This window comes from Armigeres subalbatus, chromosome 3, assembly GCF_024139115.2.
Source record: "Armigeres subalbatus isolate Guangzhou_Male chromosome 3, GZ_Asu_2, whole genome shotgun sequence".
Classification (NCBI taxonomy): domain Eukaryota; kingdom Metazoa; phylum Arthropoda; class Insecta; order Diptera; family Culicidae; genus Armigeres; species Armigeres subalbatus.
In genome coordinates, this window is record NC_085141.1 from 20624035 (window position 1) to 20642625 (window position 18591).

The 18591-nt window shown below is 39.6% G+C and overlaps 1 protein-coding gene across 1 annotated transcript; it reads left to right on the forward strand.

The window, feature by feature from the left end:
• Positions 1-1097: 1097 nt before the first annotated feature.
• On the forward strand, positions 1098-16148 carry LOC134224680 (importin subunit alpha-3). Its single transcript, XM_062704182.1, has 5 exons — positions 1098-1538; positions 12611-13495; positions 13557-13883; positions 13955-14131; positions 14209-16148. Exons 1-5 carry the CDS (start codon positions 1470-1472, stop codon positions 14308-14310), a joined length of 1560 nt encoding a protein of 519 aa, XP_062560166.1. The 5' UTR covers positions 1098-1469; the 3' UTR covers positions 14311-16148.
• Positions 16149-18591: the final 2443 nt, after the last annotated feature.

Consider the following 18591-nt stretch of genomic DNA (forward strand, 5'->3'; position numbering starts at 1 on the left):
AATGAGACTTATAATACTGATCATCAACCGGGAAAATATTGTCTCCAGATGGATCAGTTACAGGAAACGATTTTCAATATGGTTGTTTAGCAAAGAAAAATATGAGGTTTTTTATAATTTAACATAAAGAGCATGCTTTCCTGATCTCAAAAATATTTTTATTCTGTTTGTAAACCATTTATTTACAGTTTTATACATCAAACAATAAGCCATTTCAATCGATAGAATGACACTAACATTCATAGAATGACAGTTGGCCCATGCAGCTTAAGAACAAATTTTTAGTCCCATACAAATTTAAAATGCAAACTAAAAATAGTTCCGGGGCTCCAAAAATTCTGAAAAATTGGGGTTAGGCTCAGTTTTTTATGCAGATTTAGAATATGTAAAAACATATATACCCCTAAACAACCCAATTACATACACTTTGGTCTGGTTACATACACTACATTAAATACATACTGGTAAAGATTGTCGCTTCGGCTCCCTTTGTTCTGCTGTCCGAAACATGTTGGGTACCGAACTGTTAAATCGTAAGTATTTTTCCTTCATTGACATTTAGCACCCTATTTTCGCCATCAACAGATCTCGCTTAACTTTTCAAAAGGTCCTAAGTAACATTTTTTTTCATGAATTTATTTGAATAGCGCAATCAACAGAACAACACGAAAGCTTTTGATTGCAGTACTCAAACTAATTCGTGAAAAAAATGTTACTTAGGTCCTTTTGAAAAGTTAGGCGAGAGATGTTCCGGGCAGCGACGACAGCGAAAATCTTTATCTTGTAACTAAAATATCTTTTGTATTTACCATAAGTTCCATGGAATCGCTTGCATGATTTACCATATTTACCTTACCCCTTTTAATCAGATCGAATGCAACGGATCATCATGTTTGCGAATAACATCCACGATTTATTTCATAAAATATTAAAATAAAAAAAATAAAATAGAGATTTATTTTAATACGATTTTCGAAGTCCTTCGACAATAGTATTTGAGTTTTCCGAGTTTGCGTTTTTTCGTTTCCGTTCTGGTGCGATGTTGCTGCATGGGCCAAACGCAAACTCTATCGAAACTGTCAAACTCATTTTTGACAGCGAGCAACGAAAAGAAAAATTCTCGTCGCGAGCACGGACGGGCATCATCAGCGTAAAAAGCGAGCAACGAGAACACAACGTGAAAACGGGATAATTATCTGCAGAAAGCACCACGGAAAGTGATTCGATCCGTATTCGATTTCAACGACGCCAACAGTGTTTGAAGTGCGTAGCAAAACGACATTTTTCGGAAATCGACGGTGCTTGGATCGAAAATTCGTGAGTTTTCCTACTGCGGAAAAGGTTTTCGTTTCGCCTGACGACGAAGACGTCCGTCGACAAGGAGAGCTGATCATCAGTCGCGCATACACAAACACACCGACGCACTTCATTCGAACGGAGAGCAGCAGCAGCAGCAAATCGGACGAAAAATGGCGTCGATAGATTCGCAAGCGAAAAACCGAATGCAGGGTTTTAAAAACAAAGGAAAAGATCAGGAGGTAAGTGATTTGTTATGCTTGAAGACTAGCGAGTTCCGACGGTGTGGTTCCAGGTGACTAATCAGTCCGATATCGATAAAAATAGGTTTTGTTTTTGTTGGGAACGGATGGAAATCGCTCGAACCTTCCCTTGCTTCGCGATATGTGATCTGCCTGTAATACATGAAATTGGAAGTGCTTCCGAAGTGGCAATAATTAATGTTCCAATGCATATAGGATCGATTTTTTTTAGACAAGTAAAAGAACGATGACGATCCTTGATCATCTTTTTCACAAACACTTGTAAAGATAAATGAACGATCGCAATAATTAGAAATATGTCATGAGTCAGAGAAGACGACTTCTGACAGTAGATTGTAGAAAACAGCACAAGCGAAAGAAGACCTTGATCTGGCTGGCTGCAAAATGTATCGACCTTTCGCTCTACATGTACAAAGCATTTGGAATTGATATGGCATCGTTATGTTTTAATGCGTCATGAAGTAAACTCTGGAGAGGTAATTAAAATAGCCGAACATGAGTTGATATAGAAGGGACAACTGATTGATGGATATTTTGGAAGTTGGATCGGAGTTTTGCGTAATGGAACGTTCACACGGTCAAGCAGTTTGACCAACATTGACTCCACCTCTCGTTTATTCAAACATCCATCAAGTTTTACCTCACGAACAATCTATTTATTCGACCAACAATATCACACACGAACGATTGAAGCGCCAACTTGATCACCAACCATCAAAAAATATATGAGGGTTTGTGCAACTTCACTACAAACATGTTCGGCGAACCCTGACTCCACCCCCGACAACTCAACCCAAAATCAAACCGTTTTAATTTTTTCCAACCGAGCCGTGAACTGTCAAATGGTTGTTCGAACAACTTCACACACGTTCAAACAAAGCAGCAACCGAAGCGTTTTCTTGGGGGCGGAGTCAATGTTCGTCAAACTGCTTGACTGGTGTGTACGTTGCATAAAAGCAAGGAACAGAAGTTCTATATACAGCAATCAAATAAATCAGTACACAATCTGCTTCCATTCATCGATATCTAATCATAACACCGTTTTACTATAATATAGGGTAGGACGGAGCAAAATTGTTATCCGAGGCATAATTTATAGCTGGCCTATTCCTTTTCATTTGGTATAAATTAGGTTTTTCAAAAACAGGTATTTTTGAATAAAGATAGATAGCCCGAGGAGTCTCCAGTTGCCAATCCGTAGATGGTGAGCTCGATTCTTGGTGTATCCACTGTACTTGCCACATAAGATACATACTCATGCAATGGCGGGCATAGAAAAGTTTTCCATTAATAACTGAGAAAATTCTTATTGGCATTACATCCCCCACTGGTACATTGCCGCCCCGCTGCTAAGTGTTAAATCAGCACTTCCACAGTTATTAACCGCGATGTTGCTAAGCCAAGTTACCATTTCTGCATTTGTATATCATGAGGCTAACACGATGACTTTTATGCCCAGGGAAGTCGAGACAATTTCCAGACCGAAAATTACCTAGACAGACTGGCACCGGGAATCGAACCCAGCCACCCTCAGCATGGTCTTGCCTTATACAGGTATGTTCCGATTTTATCACGCTCCGATTTCGTCAACAAAATTATTCCGTTTTTATCAACAAGAAAATTCAATCATTTTTTTAAAGAGATTTAGCTTCTAAAATAAAATAACTTATGTTAGTTTTTGGTCAAATGTTGTATTTTTAATATTTCAAGCTTTAGCAGTAATAAAGTCTTAACTAACAAAAGAGGATTCTCTTCACCGATTTCTCCTCATCGAAATAAAAGTTGTGTTTGCGGGTTTGTTTGCCTTTTTATACTTCAGGACGAAGGATTACATTGCTATCTGGCGTTCTGATATAACTGAAAAATCGTTGAAATACTTTTTAGGATGTTCTAGGCCGTCCAAACTGTTCTGGAGAACAATAGAATAGAACGATTTTTAAATAAACGTAAACTATTTCAGGGTCTCCAAAAGGTTCTGGAGTTCAGAACATGTGATATACCCGATCAAACAATCCCTGAACGATGTATTCGTGTATCGTTGAACATCTTAGCAGGTAAATTGAGCCGATAGGATTTCACTCATTACTTTTACACGCAACTACTACACTGCCCCCACTCGCATAACAGTCCCATTTGAATTTTCGTCACTTTTGAGTTAAACCACTGAATAGGGTTCATTTATAATGTACTTCCATAAATCATAATAAAAATTGCGATTTTGTATGCCCATCAGTGAAAAAAATACCAAGTCATGTGCGTCCCATATTGAAAGTACCCGCATAACAGTCCCACCAAGAATTTACATGACCTGATTGCACAAAACTAAACCATGTTTCGATCAAACTAAATCGCTTTACGGTAATCTATCGAATGATGAACAACTCTGCAAAATTTGAGCAAGATACGATGATGTTTCAATTTATTAGATTTTTGTGAAGTTTCATATGGAAGATGCGATTTGGAACTTCAATGGCTATTATCTCAGAATGCGAAAAAACGGTATGGGACTGATATGCGAGTGGGGGCAGTACAGGCCTTTCCGTTTCTCCAAAACATACTTTTTGTTTTTGATCCGGTAGATACTGTGGGCTGAAATCGAGAATATTTTTTGAAAACCTTGAGCGTCTCGTATTTCAGAAAATTAATCATTCTCACAACGATCAAGATGACTGAACTGGATTGAGTGAATAGGATCCAAATATTTCAAATTCACCTGCATGCTGTCAGAAGCAAAATCTTCCCAAGATTTTGGATATCTCGGTCTTCAGAGTATAGTTAAACTCGACCTCCTTCCTGAGTAGCCGACATCCCGATAAACATTTTTGCCGATGGAAATGGGGACCTAGCTCACTTCTGTGAATTTTTACAGCCAATCTTAAACGTTGGGCATATATGACCCGACCCATCCATCCCGAAAGGATTAAGGAGGTCAAATATTTACAAATGATGGTCGAGTTTGTACAATCTCATTTAATTCCACCACTTAATTGTACATTGACAGATACGTATTTCGACCTCAACAGTAAGGCCGTCTTCAGTGTCTCGTACTTGACTCGACTGAAGTCGACTCGACTCGAGTCAAGTACGAGACACTGAAGACGGCCTTACTGTTGAGGTCGAAATACGTATCTGTCAAGGTACAATTAAGTGGTGGAATTAAATGGGATTGTACAAACTCGTCTTATGACAAGTGAAGACATTCCACTAAAAAGCTCAAAATAATTTTCTTAATAAAAAAAATCGTCTAAGAAAATTATTCCGATTTTATCAACTGAAACTCACGGACCGTGTTGATAAAAAGGGAACATATCTGTAGCCGCAAAATGTAAGTAGGATACAAAGTTGAAAAGCAGGCCAAGTTTCAGTTGGAATGTAGAGCCATTGAAGAAGAAGATAGCCCGAGAGAAGACTGATGGGCCGATAACTTTTAGGGGAGGAATGGTCCTTTTCAGGCTTTCGAATGGGGATAACTCGCAGACTTCCTAGACGATTGGAATTGAAGACAAGCGAAAGCTGCTCGAAAATGGAGTCTGGGTACTTATTAAATGTTTTGATATAGGTTTTTGGCTGAAATTTCCAACTCCTCCGAGAAACCGTTGGGAGTCAGATGGATGTTGTTAACGGCTGCTTCATGTAGACTAGACTGGCCCAGGAAACAAAAAGTTGTCTAATTCCACGGGGCACCCCCCAGGATTTTGTCTTTGGGTGAGAAAATCAATCTCTGCAAATTTCAGCTCAATCGCTTGTTGCATAAGCTGGCGCATTTGATTTGAAGTTTGTATGGGGATTTCAGCCAAAATGTATAGGAAAATACACCTCCGTCACTCATTCGATCTGGAAATTGGTTCTGATTGCTCGATTGATCTCAGAATTGCAAAAACGGCAGTTGGTATGCTACAGAAAAATTTCACAGAACATTGTATGATGATTAAATGAACTTTTATATAGGTTTCGGCTGATGCGATTCGATCAAAAAACCCAAAAATACACAAATCAGCTCCTAATAAAAAAGTCAAAGCAATCATTGATTTGGCTGCCACTTTTTGCAACCTTGCGAGATATTTTGGTATCAAAATGTGTAATTTTGTTCGTAAATCTCGAATTTCCTTCTATAAATTGAAATTATTGTTATGATTTTGTAGTTAAATGCTGTATTTTGATGTGCTGAATAAGTTTCTAGAACATTGTTGACCTCAAAAATGCGACCATGCAAAGTTATTCATGGTATACCAGTTTTTATAGGGTTACATGACCTATTATCTAAAATTAAGTCATATTTTGTTCGTTTCAATAGATAGACCCGTGGCCGTGGTGTCTTTGACAAAGTATTTTGGTACATTATTTCTGACAACTTTCCCAAAGACGCCATTTTGTTTTAACAAATTTTGAAAAAAATAAAATTTCTATCTCACTTTTAAGTAATCAAAAATAAAATTTTCTCAAATGATGCCCCTTGATGTATGCAACATACTTCCTGAACAAACTGTGCCATTAAAGGACGATTTCATACCGAGAAAGCTGACAATCACGTTTTCCGGGATTTAAACCACTGTGTGTTGTAAAAACAAATCGATTTACAGACGGCTGATATCCTGATGTGACATTATTTTGCACTTAATGTTCTTATTTCTCAAATACCTATCTCGGAAACTAAATGTTCGATTGCAAAAAAAATCAATGCAAAAATCAATGGGAAAGGAATAGCTTTCGTTTAAAGATGAAAACGTGCAAATCGGTTTACAGACGGCTGATATCCTGATGTGACATTATTTTGCACTTAATGTTCGTATTTCTCAAATATCTCGGAAACTAAATGTCCAATTGCAAAAAAAAATCAATGCGTTCAATGGGAAAGGAATAGCTTTCGTTTAAAGATAAAACCATTCAAATCGGTTCACAGACGGCTGAGATCTTGATGTGACATTATTTTGCACTTAATGTTCGTATTTCTCAAATACCTATCTCGGAAACTAAATGTCCGATTGCAAAAAAAATCAAGAGATCTTGATGTGACATTTTTGTAACGCACACACGCGCACACACACATGTGCTCAATTCGTCGAAGACTCAAGTCACTTCTTGTACCGAATTTATATAGGGTAAATCACTACTTGGGCCTATGGACCCGATTCTGTGCTCACTGCACAGAAAACTAAGGATTTACACTTTTTGGAAGCCGTAGGTTTCATTTTCATTTTCATTTATTGTCCAGTAGTGTAAGATATAAATCTTTTTGATAATTACTACCTCCGATTTAGCAAACGATACATAAACGAACATAATTTCTTAATAAAAACATAATTATTACTAACTAATTTAACTATTTGTAACATCAATTATCTAAGGCGGTTCCAAAAATCGATGCAGCCTCTCTTGAAACTTGCTTCCGACGTAGAACGTTTTACCGCGGACGGTAACGAATTCCAATAAACCACACCTCGGACGAACAGTGAACTACCATAACATAACGTTCTGTTAGCTGGAACAACTAGGTTCTGTAAACGACGACCACGGGACTGAATAAGCCTTTCATGAAGAACCGCTGGAGATTGTGTAAGCATTAGATTTCTCAGAAAAATGCAGGAGCGATGCGCATAAAAGCTTTGTAGTGGACATCCAATAAGGTTTTGTTGTAAATGGCTTACATGATCATAGCGGTCTAACCGATAGACATAGCGTACACAGCAATTGAGCGCCACTCGAAGTCGGTCTAAAGAGTTCGCACTAGGACAGACATGCAAAATATCGCCGAACATAAAATGCGGCAGGATCAAGGATTTGAAGAGCTTCAGTTTTATAGATGTCGGGGACGCGGAGGTACAGCAGTACAGCGTGCGCAGGCTAGCGTAGATCTTTCCACACTGTTGCGAAACAAGTCCATCCCACTGCAAATCATTTTGAAAGACGAATCCGAGGTTATTTGCTCTTTCTGACCAACCAATGCTCTGACCATCCATCTCAATTCCAGGGACTGGTGGGGTAAAATCACCAGCAGTACGACGTCTACTTGTGATAAACAATGCCTTGCTTTTGCTTGGATTAACATGAAGATTATTTCTCCGTGACCACTCTGCGACATGTTCAAGGTCCATATTCACCATCCTGACGAGTTCTCGCGTGCAAGGGCCAAGCCGAGCTATATAAAGCTCTACATCATCAGCGAAAATTTGTATTGAGCAGTATTTCAGTACCGTTGGTAGATCGTTGATATGACAACTGAAGAGTAGAGGACCAAGGACTGAGCCTTGCGGTACACCAGATGGCACTCCAACACTACTTGAGCAGCAATCGCCACAGTAAACCGTTTGTCTCCGGTTGTGGAGATACGACACCATCAGATTCACAGCGCTAGAGGAGAAGTTGAACTGGTCTTGTAGTTTATTCACTAGTTTGTTGTGAGGGATGGTATCAAAAGCCTTAGAGAAGTCCAGCAGCAGCAATATACCAGAGCCTCGTTTATCGATCTTGCTTCCCAAATCATCGTACACTCGAAGCACAGCGGTTTTGATGCTCTGCCCTCTGCGAAATCCGGCTTGCTGTTCCGACAAAAGTTTGTTATCTTCGATGTATTCTGTCATTTGTTGTTTGAGAAGCTTCTCAAAAGCTTTCGACAAAGCGGATAGTATACTGATTGGACGCAGATTAGTGATGCAGTTTAGATGAGGTTTCTTTTTCAATGGAAGAATCTTTGCATGTTTCCAGCAATCCGGGAATGTAGACGTATGAATGAGCAAGTTAAACAAATGCGTTAATTGTTGGACAACCAGTGGTAGGATGATCTTGATGAAGTTAATGGGCAACTCATCATACCCTATTGCATTTGATTTAATATCCCAGATGACGTTGACGACTTCCCAATCATGCACAGGTCGAAATGAAAAACTGTATGGTGAGGGCGGTCGCACTGGTCTTGCCCTACATTGCGCACTCGAACCAGTGAAGTTAGCAACAAATGTACGATTAACTTCATCCGGATGAAAGCCGCACGGTTGCGACGATTTATCCTTGCCGATACCAAGGCTTTTTATACGTTTCCAAAGAGTCTTAGAAGGAGTTCGGTCATCCAAGAAGCACGGTATTGTATTTGTAGTATTGTATTTGCACGGTTCCTCATCATTTTGTATCGCTGTCGTTTTTCATCCTTTAAGTGATCGGCTGCTTGCAACCAGTCTTTGTAAGCCAGGTCACGTTCGAGAAGGGTCTGACGTACACTGTCAGAAAACCAAAAATTTTGCCGCCGACGTCCGGAACAAACACGGAGGGGGATGCATAAATCGTGCACCGTTTTAACGTGAGCATTGAAAAATTCCGAGGCATCATTTGCATTTACAATGTCATAGAACATATTCCAGGGAACAGAGAGGATAGCATTTTCCAGAAGGTGCGGATCAAAATTGACATAATCACGGTATGTGTACTGACTGGAGGTCCGAGAAATGTCGAAATTAATCGACGCAAAAATCAGGTCGTGTTGCGATAAACCAGGAAAACTGACCTGTCCGAACCGCAAAACTTTCTCTCTGTTGTTGGTTAATAAAAGGTCAAGTTGCGAGCTCCTCCACAGTGAAAGAACGTTGGTTCATCACTCACGGACGATAACGAATAACTGGAAAGCATCGATTCAAACTGCGCACGTTTAAGGCTAGGGCGAAGCATGTCAGTGTTAAAATCTCCTATTAAGATAATGTTTTCGTAACGAACAGCAAACTCTGCTAATTTTTCTGCAAGGGAAAAGTGACCAGTCGTTCTCTGGGGGATTGTACACGGTCATTAGTAATATCTGCTGCCCGTCTACCCGAAACTCCAACGCTAGGCATTCAGTTTTGTCTGTTGATTCTATTGTCAGCACCGTACCAAAGACCTTGGAGCAAGACAAATAATCTCTGTAGTAAACTACAATGCCTCCACCGCGTCGGTATACTCTATCATTTCTAACGACAGAGAAGCCAGAGACTCCGATACTGGAATTACTTTTCTTCGAAGTTAACCACGATTCGGTAAAGCACGCTATCTCAACTTTGGAATCGGACAAGACAAGGCGAACTTCGTCAAGCTTACCCAAATTGCGCGCGCAGAGGCTCTGAGCATTTCCATGGCATATATTCAGCTTCTCAGAAGATAAAACAGCGTTCAGTACAGCTCCGGGAATGTTCGTAGAAGTGTGGTTGTGTGACGGAAGCATTAAGTGTAGTAGGGGAAGCAATTTTTAGAGGGCTGCATAGTTACGGAGGAGAATAAAACAAATATCTCTGACAAAATAATCTTCAATACACAATTATACAATGCAAAATTAAAAAAAATAAAATAATAATAACTTTATAAAGTACTTCGAAAGTGAACGTACACGTTTACGAAAATATATCTAAATCTTCTTCAGTCTTAATCACTAGAGGTTGTGCGCCAGCCGTAGGCTTAATATAGACGATCCCTAGTCTAGTGTATACCGATGCCAACTTGCCTGCTTTCTTTAGGTGTAGTTTGTTTGTAGGTGTAGGTGTAGGTTTATGATTGATAATTTTTAAAAAGTCTTTTATACCATTTATTTATACCATTTATTTCACTCCTAATTGGTCCAATTATAGAAAATAAAAATGTGCATTCCGAACAATCACTCTCCGTTGCTACACCACTGAGCCGGAGTGAATCTTTCCACTTTTACAAAACGGTATTTTCATATAAACACCTACCTGAAAATCGTCACAGTTCTCGATACAATCATTGCTGGAAGCTGTTAATCACCACACAATAATTCTAAACTCACGCACTTTGATCTTTTCTATTTGTTTGTTTCACTAGAACTAATATAAACATATTAGAATACATTTAAAAATGTATCCTCAAACCGAACAAAAATTCACCTCGGCCTAAGAACTTCTAGTCGCACCGTGCTGCCAGAAGTCTTTTTAGTATGAACACAATCCTTCAACGTTCATAGGAAAACTATCTAATTAGTTGACCGTATCATGTTATTTGTAATTCTCTCGATTTCAAAAAGTGACAAAAATATAGTTTTTAAGCGTTTGGAAGTAATTTGGATGAGGGAATATATCTTTTCAACCAAATAAAAATTATTATAAATAATACCATCTGGCATCATGTCGGCGTTGAACGTGCTTATTTTTGTTTACGTCGCATTTTCTACCGTCCCGAGAGATAATGAGAGTAAGGTGTTGAGAGATTGAGCGAAATTTTGCTTAGGCCGGGAACCGGTTTGGAAGTGGGCCGGAAATGAAATCGCTATGACTGAAATTAGTGCTGAACCTCGTTAATTTAAATCAAATAAAAGCTTTTTCAAACGATGTTTACCAAGAGAAGCTATTTTTAAGCAGAAGTGAACCCCATTGCTGTATTGCACGGCACAAGAAATTTAGGAAAAGTTGCTTCCTGTCATAAATATCAATTAAATAATGCAGTCGCATGCATGTTAGGCCGGGAATGGGGTAAGAAACTCTAGCTTATCATATATCACGTGGATTCACCAGTTTTGGACACCAGTGGAGCGACGTGCACAGTCGCTTATAAATTTTGAATATTATTGTGTGTGAATCAGGTCTCTAGGGGTCTCCAGTAGCCTTGCGAGCAAAGGCGTCGGATTGCCAATCCGGACATGGCGAGTTCGATTCTCGGTCCAGTCTAGGTTGTTTTCGGGTTGGAAACTTTCTCGACACCCTGGGCATAGTGTATTTATTGTACTTGCCACACAAGATACATACTCATGCAATGGCGGGCATAGAAAATCTTTCAATTAATAACTTTTAATAAGGAAATGCTAATAGAATCTTCTTCTTCTTATTGGCATTACATCCCCAAATTGGGACAGAGCCGCCTCGCAGCTTAGTGTTCATTAAGCACTTCCACAGTTATTAACTGCGAGGTTTCTAAGCCAAGTTACCATTTTTGCATTCGTATATCATGAGGCTAACACGATGATACTTTTATGCCCAGGGAAGTCGAGATAATTTCCAATCCGAAAATTGCCTAGACTGGCACCGGGAATCGAACCCAGCCACCCTCAGCATGGTTTTGCTTTGTAACCACGAGTCTTACCGCACGGCTAAGGAGGGCCCCGTAATAGAATACTAAGTTGAAAAGCAGGCCAAGTTCCAGTTGGAATGTAGATCCATTGAAGACGAAGAAGAAGTGTGTGAATCATGGACTTTCGCGGTACCCCCTCCTAACCCTAAGTGACCCCCCTCCTAATTCCTAACTTTTCTTGGCTCAATCCGGGACACCTTATGTATTACAAAGGTATATTATATTAAAAGCGTATCAAACCGTTTAAAAAAATATTTGCCTCCTATCAATCTTTTCATTGTAACAAATACTAGACCTTGTGGCCGCTGGCCGTCTGATCTGAGCATATTGTGCAGGATGTGTAGTGTGTTGTGTATTATAAGATGATGGTTACATTTCCGTATTGGCCGTTGTCTAAAGTAAGTGTTCACTCTGAACAAATATGGGTTGAAAGTGAAATTGTCTTTTTCAATGTTTGAATGTTCCCGACGTTTCCTAAATTTGCAGATGCATATTTTTACATTTATAAATGGTCCATATTTTAGGTCATACAAATCCTTAATATCTCCAGATTCTCTAGACCTCCCCCAGGTTATGCGAATTTAGATTCCCAAGCTTTCTGCGTAATCCAGAGTCTTTCAAACCAGCTCATAACTTTTGTTGATCCTTCAGAATGACTAGATTCTGTGACACTTACGACAATTTTACTTCAGATTATTCGGATCTCTAACAGATTTTCTAGACATCCGATTTCCTTCGGATTCCATAAATTCCATCAAGAAATGCGGGTCGTTATGAACTATCCACGTAATATATGGCAGCCCCTAACGGATTGAGACTACCATGCCCGTTCCACCACAGAGTCCGATTTTCGCGGTGTGAATGATGGTCAACAACTGATGAGATTCATGGTTCATCTGTCTTTTCCAGATTCTGTTTTCTACCTTTTGCGTCACTGTCTTGGTCTCACATTTTTGACCCTCGCGTTTCATTTGCCCATGTCCCTCCCAACTCATCTTTATATTTCAATGTTCCAGGAAATGCGAAGACGTCGCAATGAAGTCACCGTAGAACTGCGCAAAAACAAACGTGAAGAAACCATCCTCAAACGTCGTAATGTTCCTCAGACGACGGCCGAATCGACAGACGAAGACGACTACACATCGCCGTCAAATCTGCGCAAGCTAGTCGAAAAAGCCGGAAACAGTGCCGACAAGGAAGAACAGTTGGCCGCAGTTCAGGCGGCACGACGCTTGCTCTCATCGGATCGGAACCCTCCGATCGATTCGTTAATACAGAGCGGTATCCTGCCGATTCTCGTTGGATGTCTGGAACGTAACGATAATCAGCTGTTACAGTTTGAAGCTGCTTGGGCATTAACGAACATCGCGTCCGGAACTTCGTCACAGACCAATCAAGTTGTACGCGCCGGTGCGGTCCCACTCTTTCTACGTTTGCTCGGTTCTCCCGCTGCCAACGTCTGTGAACAGGCAGTATGGGCCTTGGGGAACATTATCGGCGATGGCCCATGTCTGCGGGACTACGTTATCAAGCTCGGAGTCGTTCAACCACTATTATCATTCATCAAGCCGGAAATTCCAATACCGTTCCTGCGAAATGTCACATGGGTGATCGTCAATCTTTGTCGTAACAAGGATCCACCACCACCGGTTGATACCATCCTGGAGATCCTACCGGCGTTAAACATGTTGATTCACCACACCGATATTAACATCTTGGTCGACACCGTGTGGGCCCTCAGTTATCTCACAGACGGAGGCAACGAACAGATCCAACTGGTCATCGACAGCAGCGTTGTGCCGAAATTAATTCCCCTATTATCACACGTCGAAGTCAAAGTGCAGACGGCAGCGCTCCGAGCGGTTGGCAACATTGTTACCGGTTCAGATGATCAGACGCAGGTATGTCCGGTTTTCTATCGCAACCCGAACCAAATGAAGAAACGAAACTTATTTTTTCCAGGTTGTGCTCAACTGCGACGCTCTGTCTCACTTCCCTGCGCTGCTCAGTCATCCTAAAGACAAGATACGCAAAGAAGCAGTATGGTTCCTTTCGAATATTACCGCTGGAAATCAAGCGCAGGTGCAAGCCGTCATCGATGCCGGATTGTTGCCCAAGATAATCGAAAACCTAAGCAAGGGTGAATTCCAGACGCAAAAGGAAGCTGCCTGGGCGATTAGTAATCTTACGATTAGCGGCAACCGTGATCAGGTGGCGCAGCTCATTCGGGACGGTGCCATTCCGCCGTTCTGCGATCTGTTGACATGCAAGGATACGCAAGTTATCAATGTAAGTGATGGAAACGGGAACAGAAGATCGTGAAGCGAACTAATTGTTGAATTGCTTTCTCAAAACGATAGGTCATCTTGGATGGAATCAACAACATGCTGAAGCAGGCCGGTCCGCATACTGAAGAAATTGCCAACATGATCGAGGAATGCGACGGTGTGTCCAAAATCGAAGTCTTGCAGAATCACGAAAATATTGAAATTTATAAACTGGCATACGATATTATTGAGCAGTTCTTCTCGGATGATGTAAGTATCAAATTGCTGGATTGGCTTCTCCAAGATGCTGGACTGACCACTATTTTTGCTATTGTATACTTCTGTAGACCGATGAAGCGGTGCTGGACGAATTGAGACCAGCGGCGGATGAGAACGCGTTCCAGTTCAACCAGAACGCGAATGTGCCCAGAGATGGATTCAACTTTTAAGGCAAGTTATGTACCAAGCACACCGTACACACAAGAAACTGTAAGCAAGAAAAGAATCAACCAAAATCTTCCTGGAAATGAAACAAAATTACACACTCCACACTAAGTTGATAGAACCATAACGGAAACAAATCGCGCGCGTCTAGAATCTTTCAAAAGTGTCTCACACATCCTATTCAGAAGAAACGTAACAACGGATCGGTTGATTATTAGTCAGTAAATCAAAAGCTGTAGTAGCTGTACTAGCGTTTACACACAAAAACACACACACTCCCTCAAACAATCGCGCACGTGGAAAAGCAAAGCAAATAGCGAAGCCTAGTTGAAAAGGCGGAAAGGGCGGCAAGCATTAAGCTTGAAAACTATTACTAGTTTTCACTTAGGATTTTCTTCAAATCTTATTAATGGATATCTATTTATTATTATATAAAAGAATAGAAAGCAGCATTAAAACAGAACACAAACGAATCATGCTGAAAGGACAGCTTAGGAAGGACTATCTGACGAACGAAACAGCAATGCCATCATCAGTCATACATACACTCACGCATACGTACATACACATATACACAAAGACGCTTAAGCAGGAAAAAAAAACTCATACAAACATACGACATTATTGTTTTATAACAATTTTTCTTCAGGTTCTGTTTTGATAGAAATCAAAAAAATGTGAAACGTAAATTTACTCGTTAGATCCTTCTCTTCTTCGACGTTCGAGTGTCTCTCTTAGGGAAGCGTTTATTTGTATCTCAGTTTTTAAACAATTGTTAGTGTTTATTAGTTTTTTTTAATGAAATAGAAGGCACTTATCCTATATGCTTAGATGTAGCATCAATGGTTGTTTGCGCCTCGCTCTTGAAGAAGGGAAGGATGCAAAATGGGACAAATTTTCTTGGGTATGGGGAGAATCTCCAAAGTGTTTCTCCTACAATTTAGGAAAGGTGCTGTGTGATGAACGAAATCACATTCGGACTCTCACACAGAAGATAGCAGAATAAAACTGAAGCATACAAACACAAAAAACAGAAGCATTAGAGAAATGTTGCTTTTAAATCCATTTAGCAAAACGAAAATGTAAGGAGAACTATTTTGTTCCATGTAAAAAGGCATATTTTTATATTGTAAAACATTATAATGATCGAAATAAACCAATGGACTGTAATTTAGTTATTTTGTTGGGTGTCGTTAGCCCCTAGTTATTTGGAACCGGGGCAAAACGTAAGAAAATTGATCTTGAGTTAGTCCCCTCTCGAAGGGAAAACCAATAAATTTGAGAAAAAACCTCAACAGTCTGAAGAAAAGTCAGCAGAGAAACTTCTCATATTTTTTTCCGAGCCATGATAGGCTTTTCCTTTTGATTAAGTTTAAGCTTTAATTGTATAAAACGAAGAACGAATTGTGAAGTAAAATGAATACAAGACTCCTACTTAGAAAAAACATGAGGGCCGCGGTTGATTTTTTTGCCCACTGCGTGCCCTCAAAAATCAAAGCCACAAATACTATATAATAAACAAAAGAAAAACTATCAATTGTGCGGGTGCTTAAAACTTTAAGTGCTGTCCAATGAAATTGGACCAGTCGCACCCGTTGAATTTTTGTAACTATTTCCAACTCAGAACCAGTTATAGAGGTTGCCAGTCCCTTGCGCGGGTAGCAGTGGATGATGCTCATGCCACACGTACGTGACACGACACGACACTTTAGGAATTTTTAACAAATTTACGTTCTTGTCCAGCAGCAGCGCGAAACAGGCATTAGGCCATATTGCGACGGTATAACAAAATGGAAATTGAGGCAAGCGAAGAAGATAGAAGATTGCCTTTTTGGTGGTTGAAGTAACGTTAAAAGCAACGCACTTGTATATCGGTGTTGGAAAGCCGAAGAAGAAAATGACAAAACTATAGATCAAACTCAGTTATTAAAAGAATGAGCTGAAGAAAATTTAATTTTCACCATACATTAAAAAAACGCAAATATTTGTTTTTCTTCGTACGGGCAGTGTAAAAATTACATTACCATTTTTGCTCTAATGTTTCAAGCTGAAAAAAATTACCACAAACGAAGAACGAACATGAACAGAAGAGATGAATATAAACAAACACACAGACACTCACCAACATTACAGAGGAAACAGATTTATTTTTTGTCCTTTCTGGAATTTGACGAATAAAAAAAATATTCAAAAAACTGTTGCTCCCGCACTACAATCCGAAAATGTCCATAACAGTCCATGCACTGTAAAAGACTGTAAAGGTAAAAAAAACATCGCTTGTTGTTCATAACATGGGCGAGAACGACATGGGCACTTCAAGCACATTCTGAACCTGAGCATAACTTGCGAGATGCAGATGGGCTTTCAAGTAAGGCTGATGACATACTGCGAGCGAGGAGGAGAAATCGAAGCAATGCGGCGATTTATTACATTTCTAGCAGATTCTTAGCAACTGGAACAGGAGCATCCTTTACTACTATGGGAACGTGGGGTAAAGTCGTCTTATGGGGCAAGGCAGCCAACGTTGATTATGACTTAAGTGAGCATTATTTTCACATTATTATTACGAGGGATGATTAATAATGTTAAAAGGCTATAAATACAACTGAAAAACGCACTTTGACAACCTCACTTGTTCTTAAAGTTTTGATTTAGGATAGTTTATTTGAAATTCGAATTATCTTATAATTTTGTAGTTACATAATTTAAAGTTAAGACTAAATGACTCATTTTCAGCACAAATTGATATTTACCAAGGATTTCTTTAGCTAAGGCCTATCTATATTAATAATTTGAGGATATTTACAGTTATTATTTTCAAAAGGATATAAGTCTTTGAGGGCTGGTAGCGATGAGTGCCGTTTAAAGTAGTGACTTTAGTGACTAGCGATGACGAAAAAAGTGACCAAATGGTGACTTTCAGTTGCAAACAAGTGACCAAATAATGATTTTTGTGAACTAAAATATGCATTAGCTTTGTCGCGGGGTAATTCCTAGTACATGTAGTGGAAACTAGTGATACTCATGTTTTTCTTTTGAAATCAGTATCTACAATGCTATCAGAAAGCAGGGAAAGATAAAAATATCGAAAGCCTGAGGATTACTACTACTGGCCACGTCCATCTTCGTAACTAAGGTGAGATTGGTGCCACCGACTTATCGACACTGTTATTAGTACCACGGATTTGGATAATGAGGAATGTCAGCCAGAGATAAGCAGATACTACTCGCTCAAAAAATATCCCACCGATCTATGTTCCCACCTGTTTCACCATAAAGAAATGACGTATCAGCTGTGAGAAAAGTGCAAGAACGATGTTTTGAATTATGTTTTTGATAACTTCTATTAAGTTAGATCTCGTTTGGCAAGTTGAAACATTAGCATGGTGGTAGTAGGATCCTTTGATTAAAACCCAAATTAATCCACCTAGCGGTGATGGTGCCTTTCTCGTTCGTTCAAAAGGTTTGGAAAAATCTAAAATAACACCAATTGGTCTTATTTTTCATATTTGTTTCTCGCCAAACGCAACTTGTTGCAAACAAACCGGATGAGCATAACAGCAAAAAATGGCATTTTATTTTGTAGTTTTAAAATTAGTATTTTCGCCATAACTTCTGACCCAATTGTACTATCCCGCCAAGTTTCTATAGAAAACAATGGGACAAGATTCTGCGTCGAATGCAATCTGTTGCAAGCACACATATTGCACATCAATCACAGTAACTTATATATGACCGGATAAACTTCTAAGCCCATAGTTCGATCTGGCCAAATTTTCAATAAGAAATCATGAGACATTCTGCGTCGAATGCAATTTAATGCTAGCAAATCGGTTGAGGAAAAGTGCCTGAAAAATGAATGACATTTTTTACGCGATTTTTTCGTATAAATTTGTATTTTGGTCATAACTTTCAATCCCATAGTCTGATCTCGCCAATTTAAAATAGGAAACAATGGGACAGGATACTGCGTCGAATGCAACTTGTTGTGAGCAAATCGGTTAAGGATAAGTGCCCGAAAATCCGAAAAATGAGTGACATTTTTTACGCGATTTTTTCGTATTAATTTGTATTTTGGCCATAACTTTTGAGGCCATAGTCCGATCTGGCCAATTTTAATTAGGAAACAATGGGACAGGATTCTGCGTCGAATGCAACATGTTGCGAGCAAATCTGTTGATGATAAGTGCCCGAAAAATGAGTGACATTTTTTGAGTCGTTTTGCACATACATACACATACACACACACACAGACATCACCTCAATTCGTCGAACTGAGTCGATTG

What these genes read in the sequence shown, in the direction of transcription:
- LOC134224680 (XM_062704182.1), top strand. Translation starts at nt 1,470, where the DNA reads ATGGCGTCGATAGATTCGCAAGCGAAAAACCGAATGCAGGGTTTTAAA. An exon ending in GTTCAGATGATCAGACGCAG is followed by an intron (nt 13,496 to 13,556) that starts GTATGTCCGGTT and finishes TATTTTTTCCAG; the next exon opens with GTTGTGCTCAACTGCGACGC. An exon ending in AGGATACGCAAGTTATCAAT is followed by an intron (nt 13,884 to 13,954) that starts GTAAGTGATGGA and finishes TCAAAACGATAG; the next exon opens with GTCATCTTGGATGGAATCAA.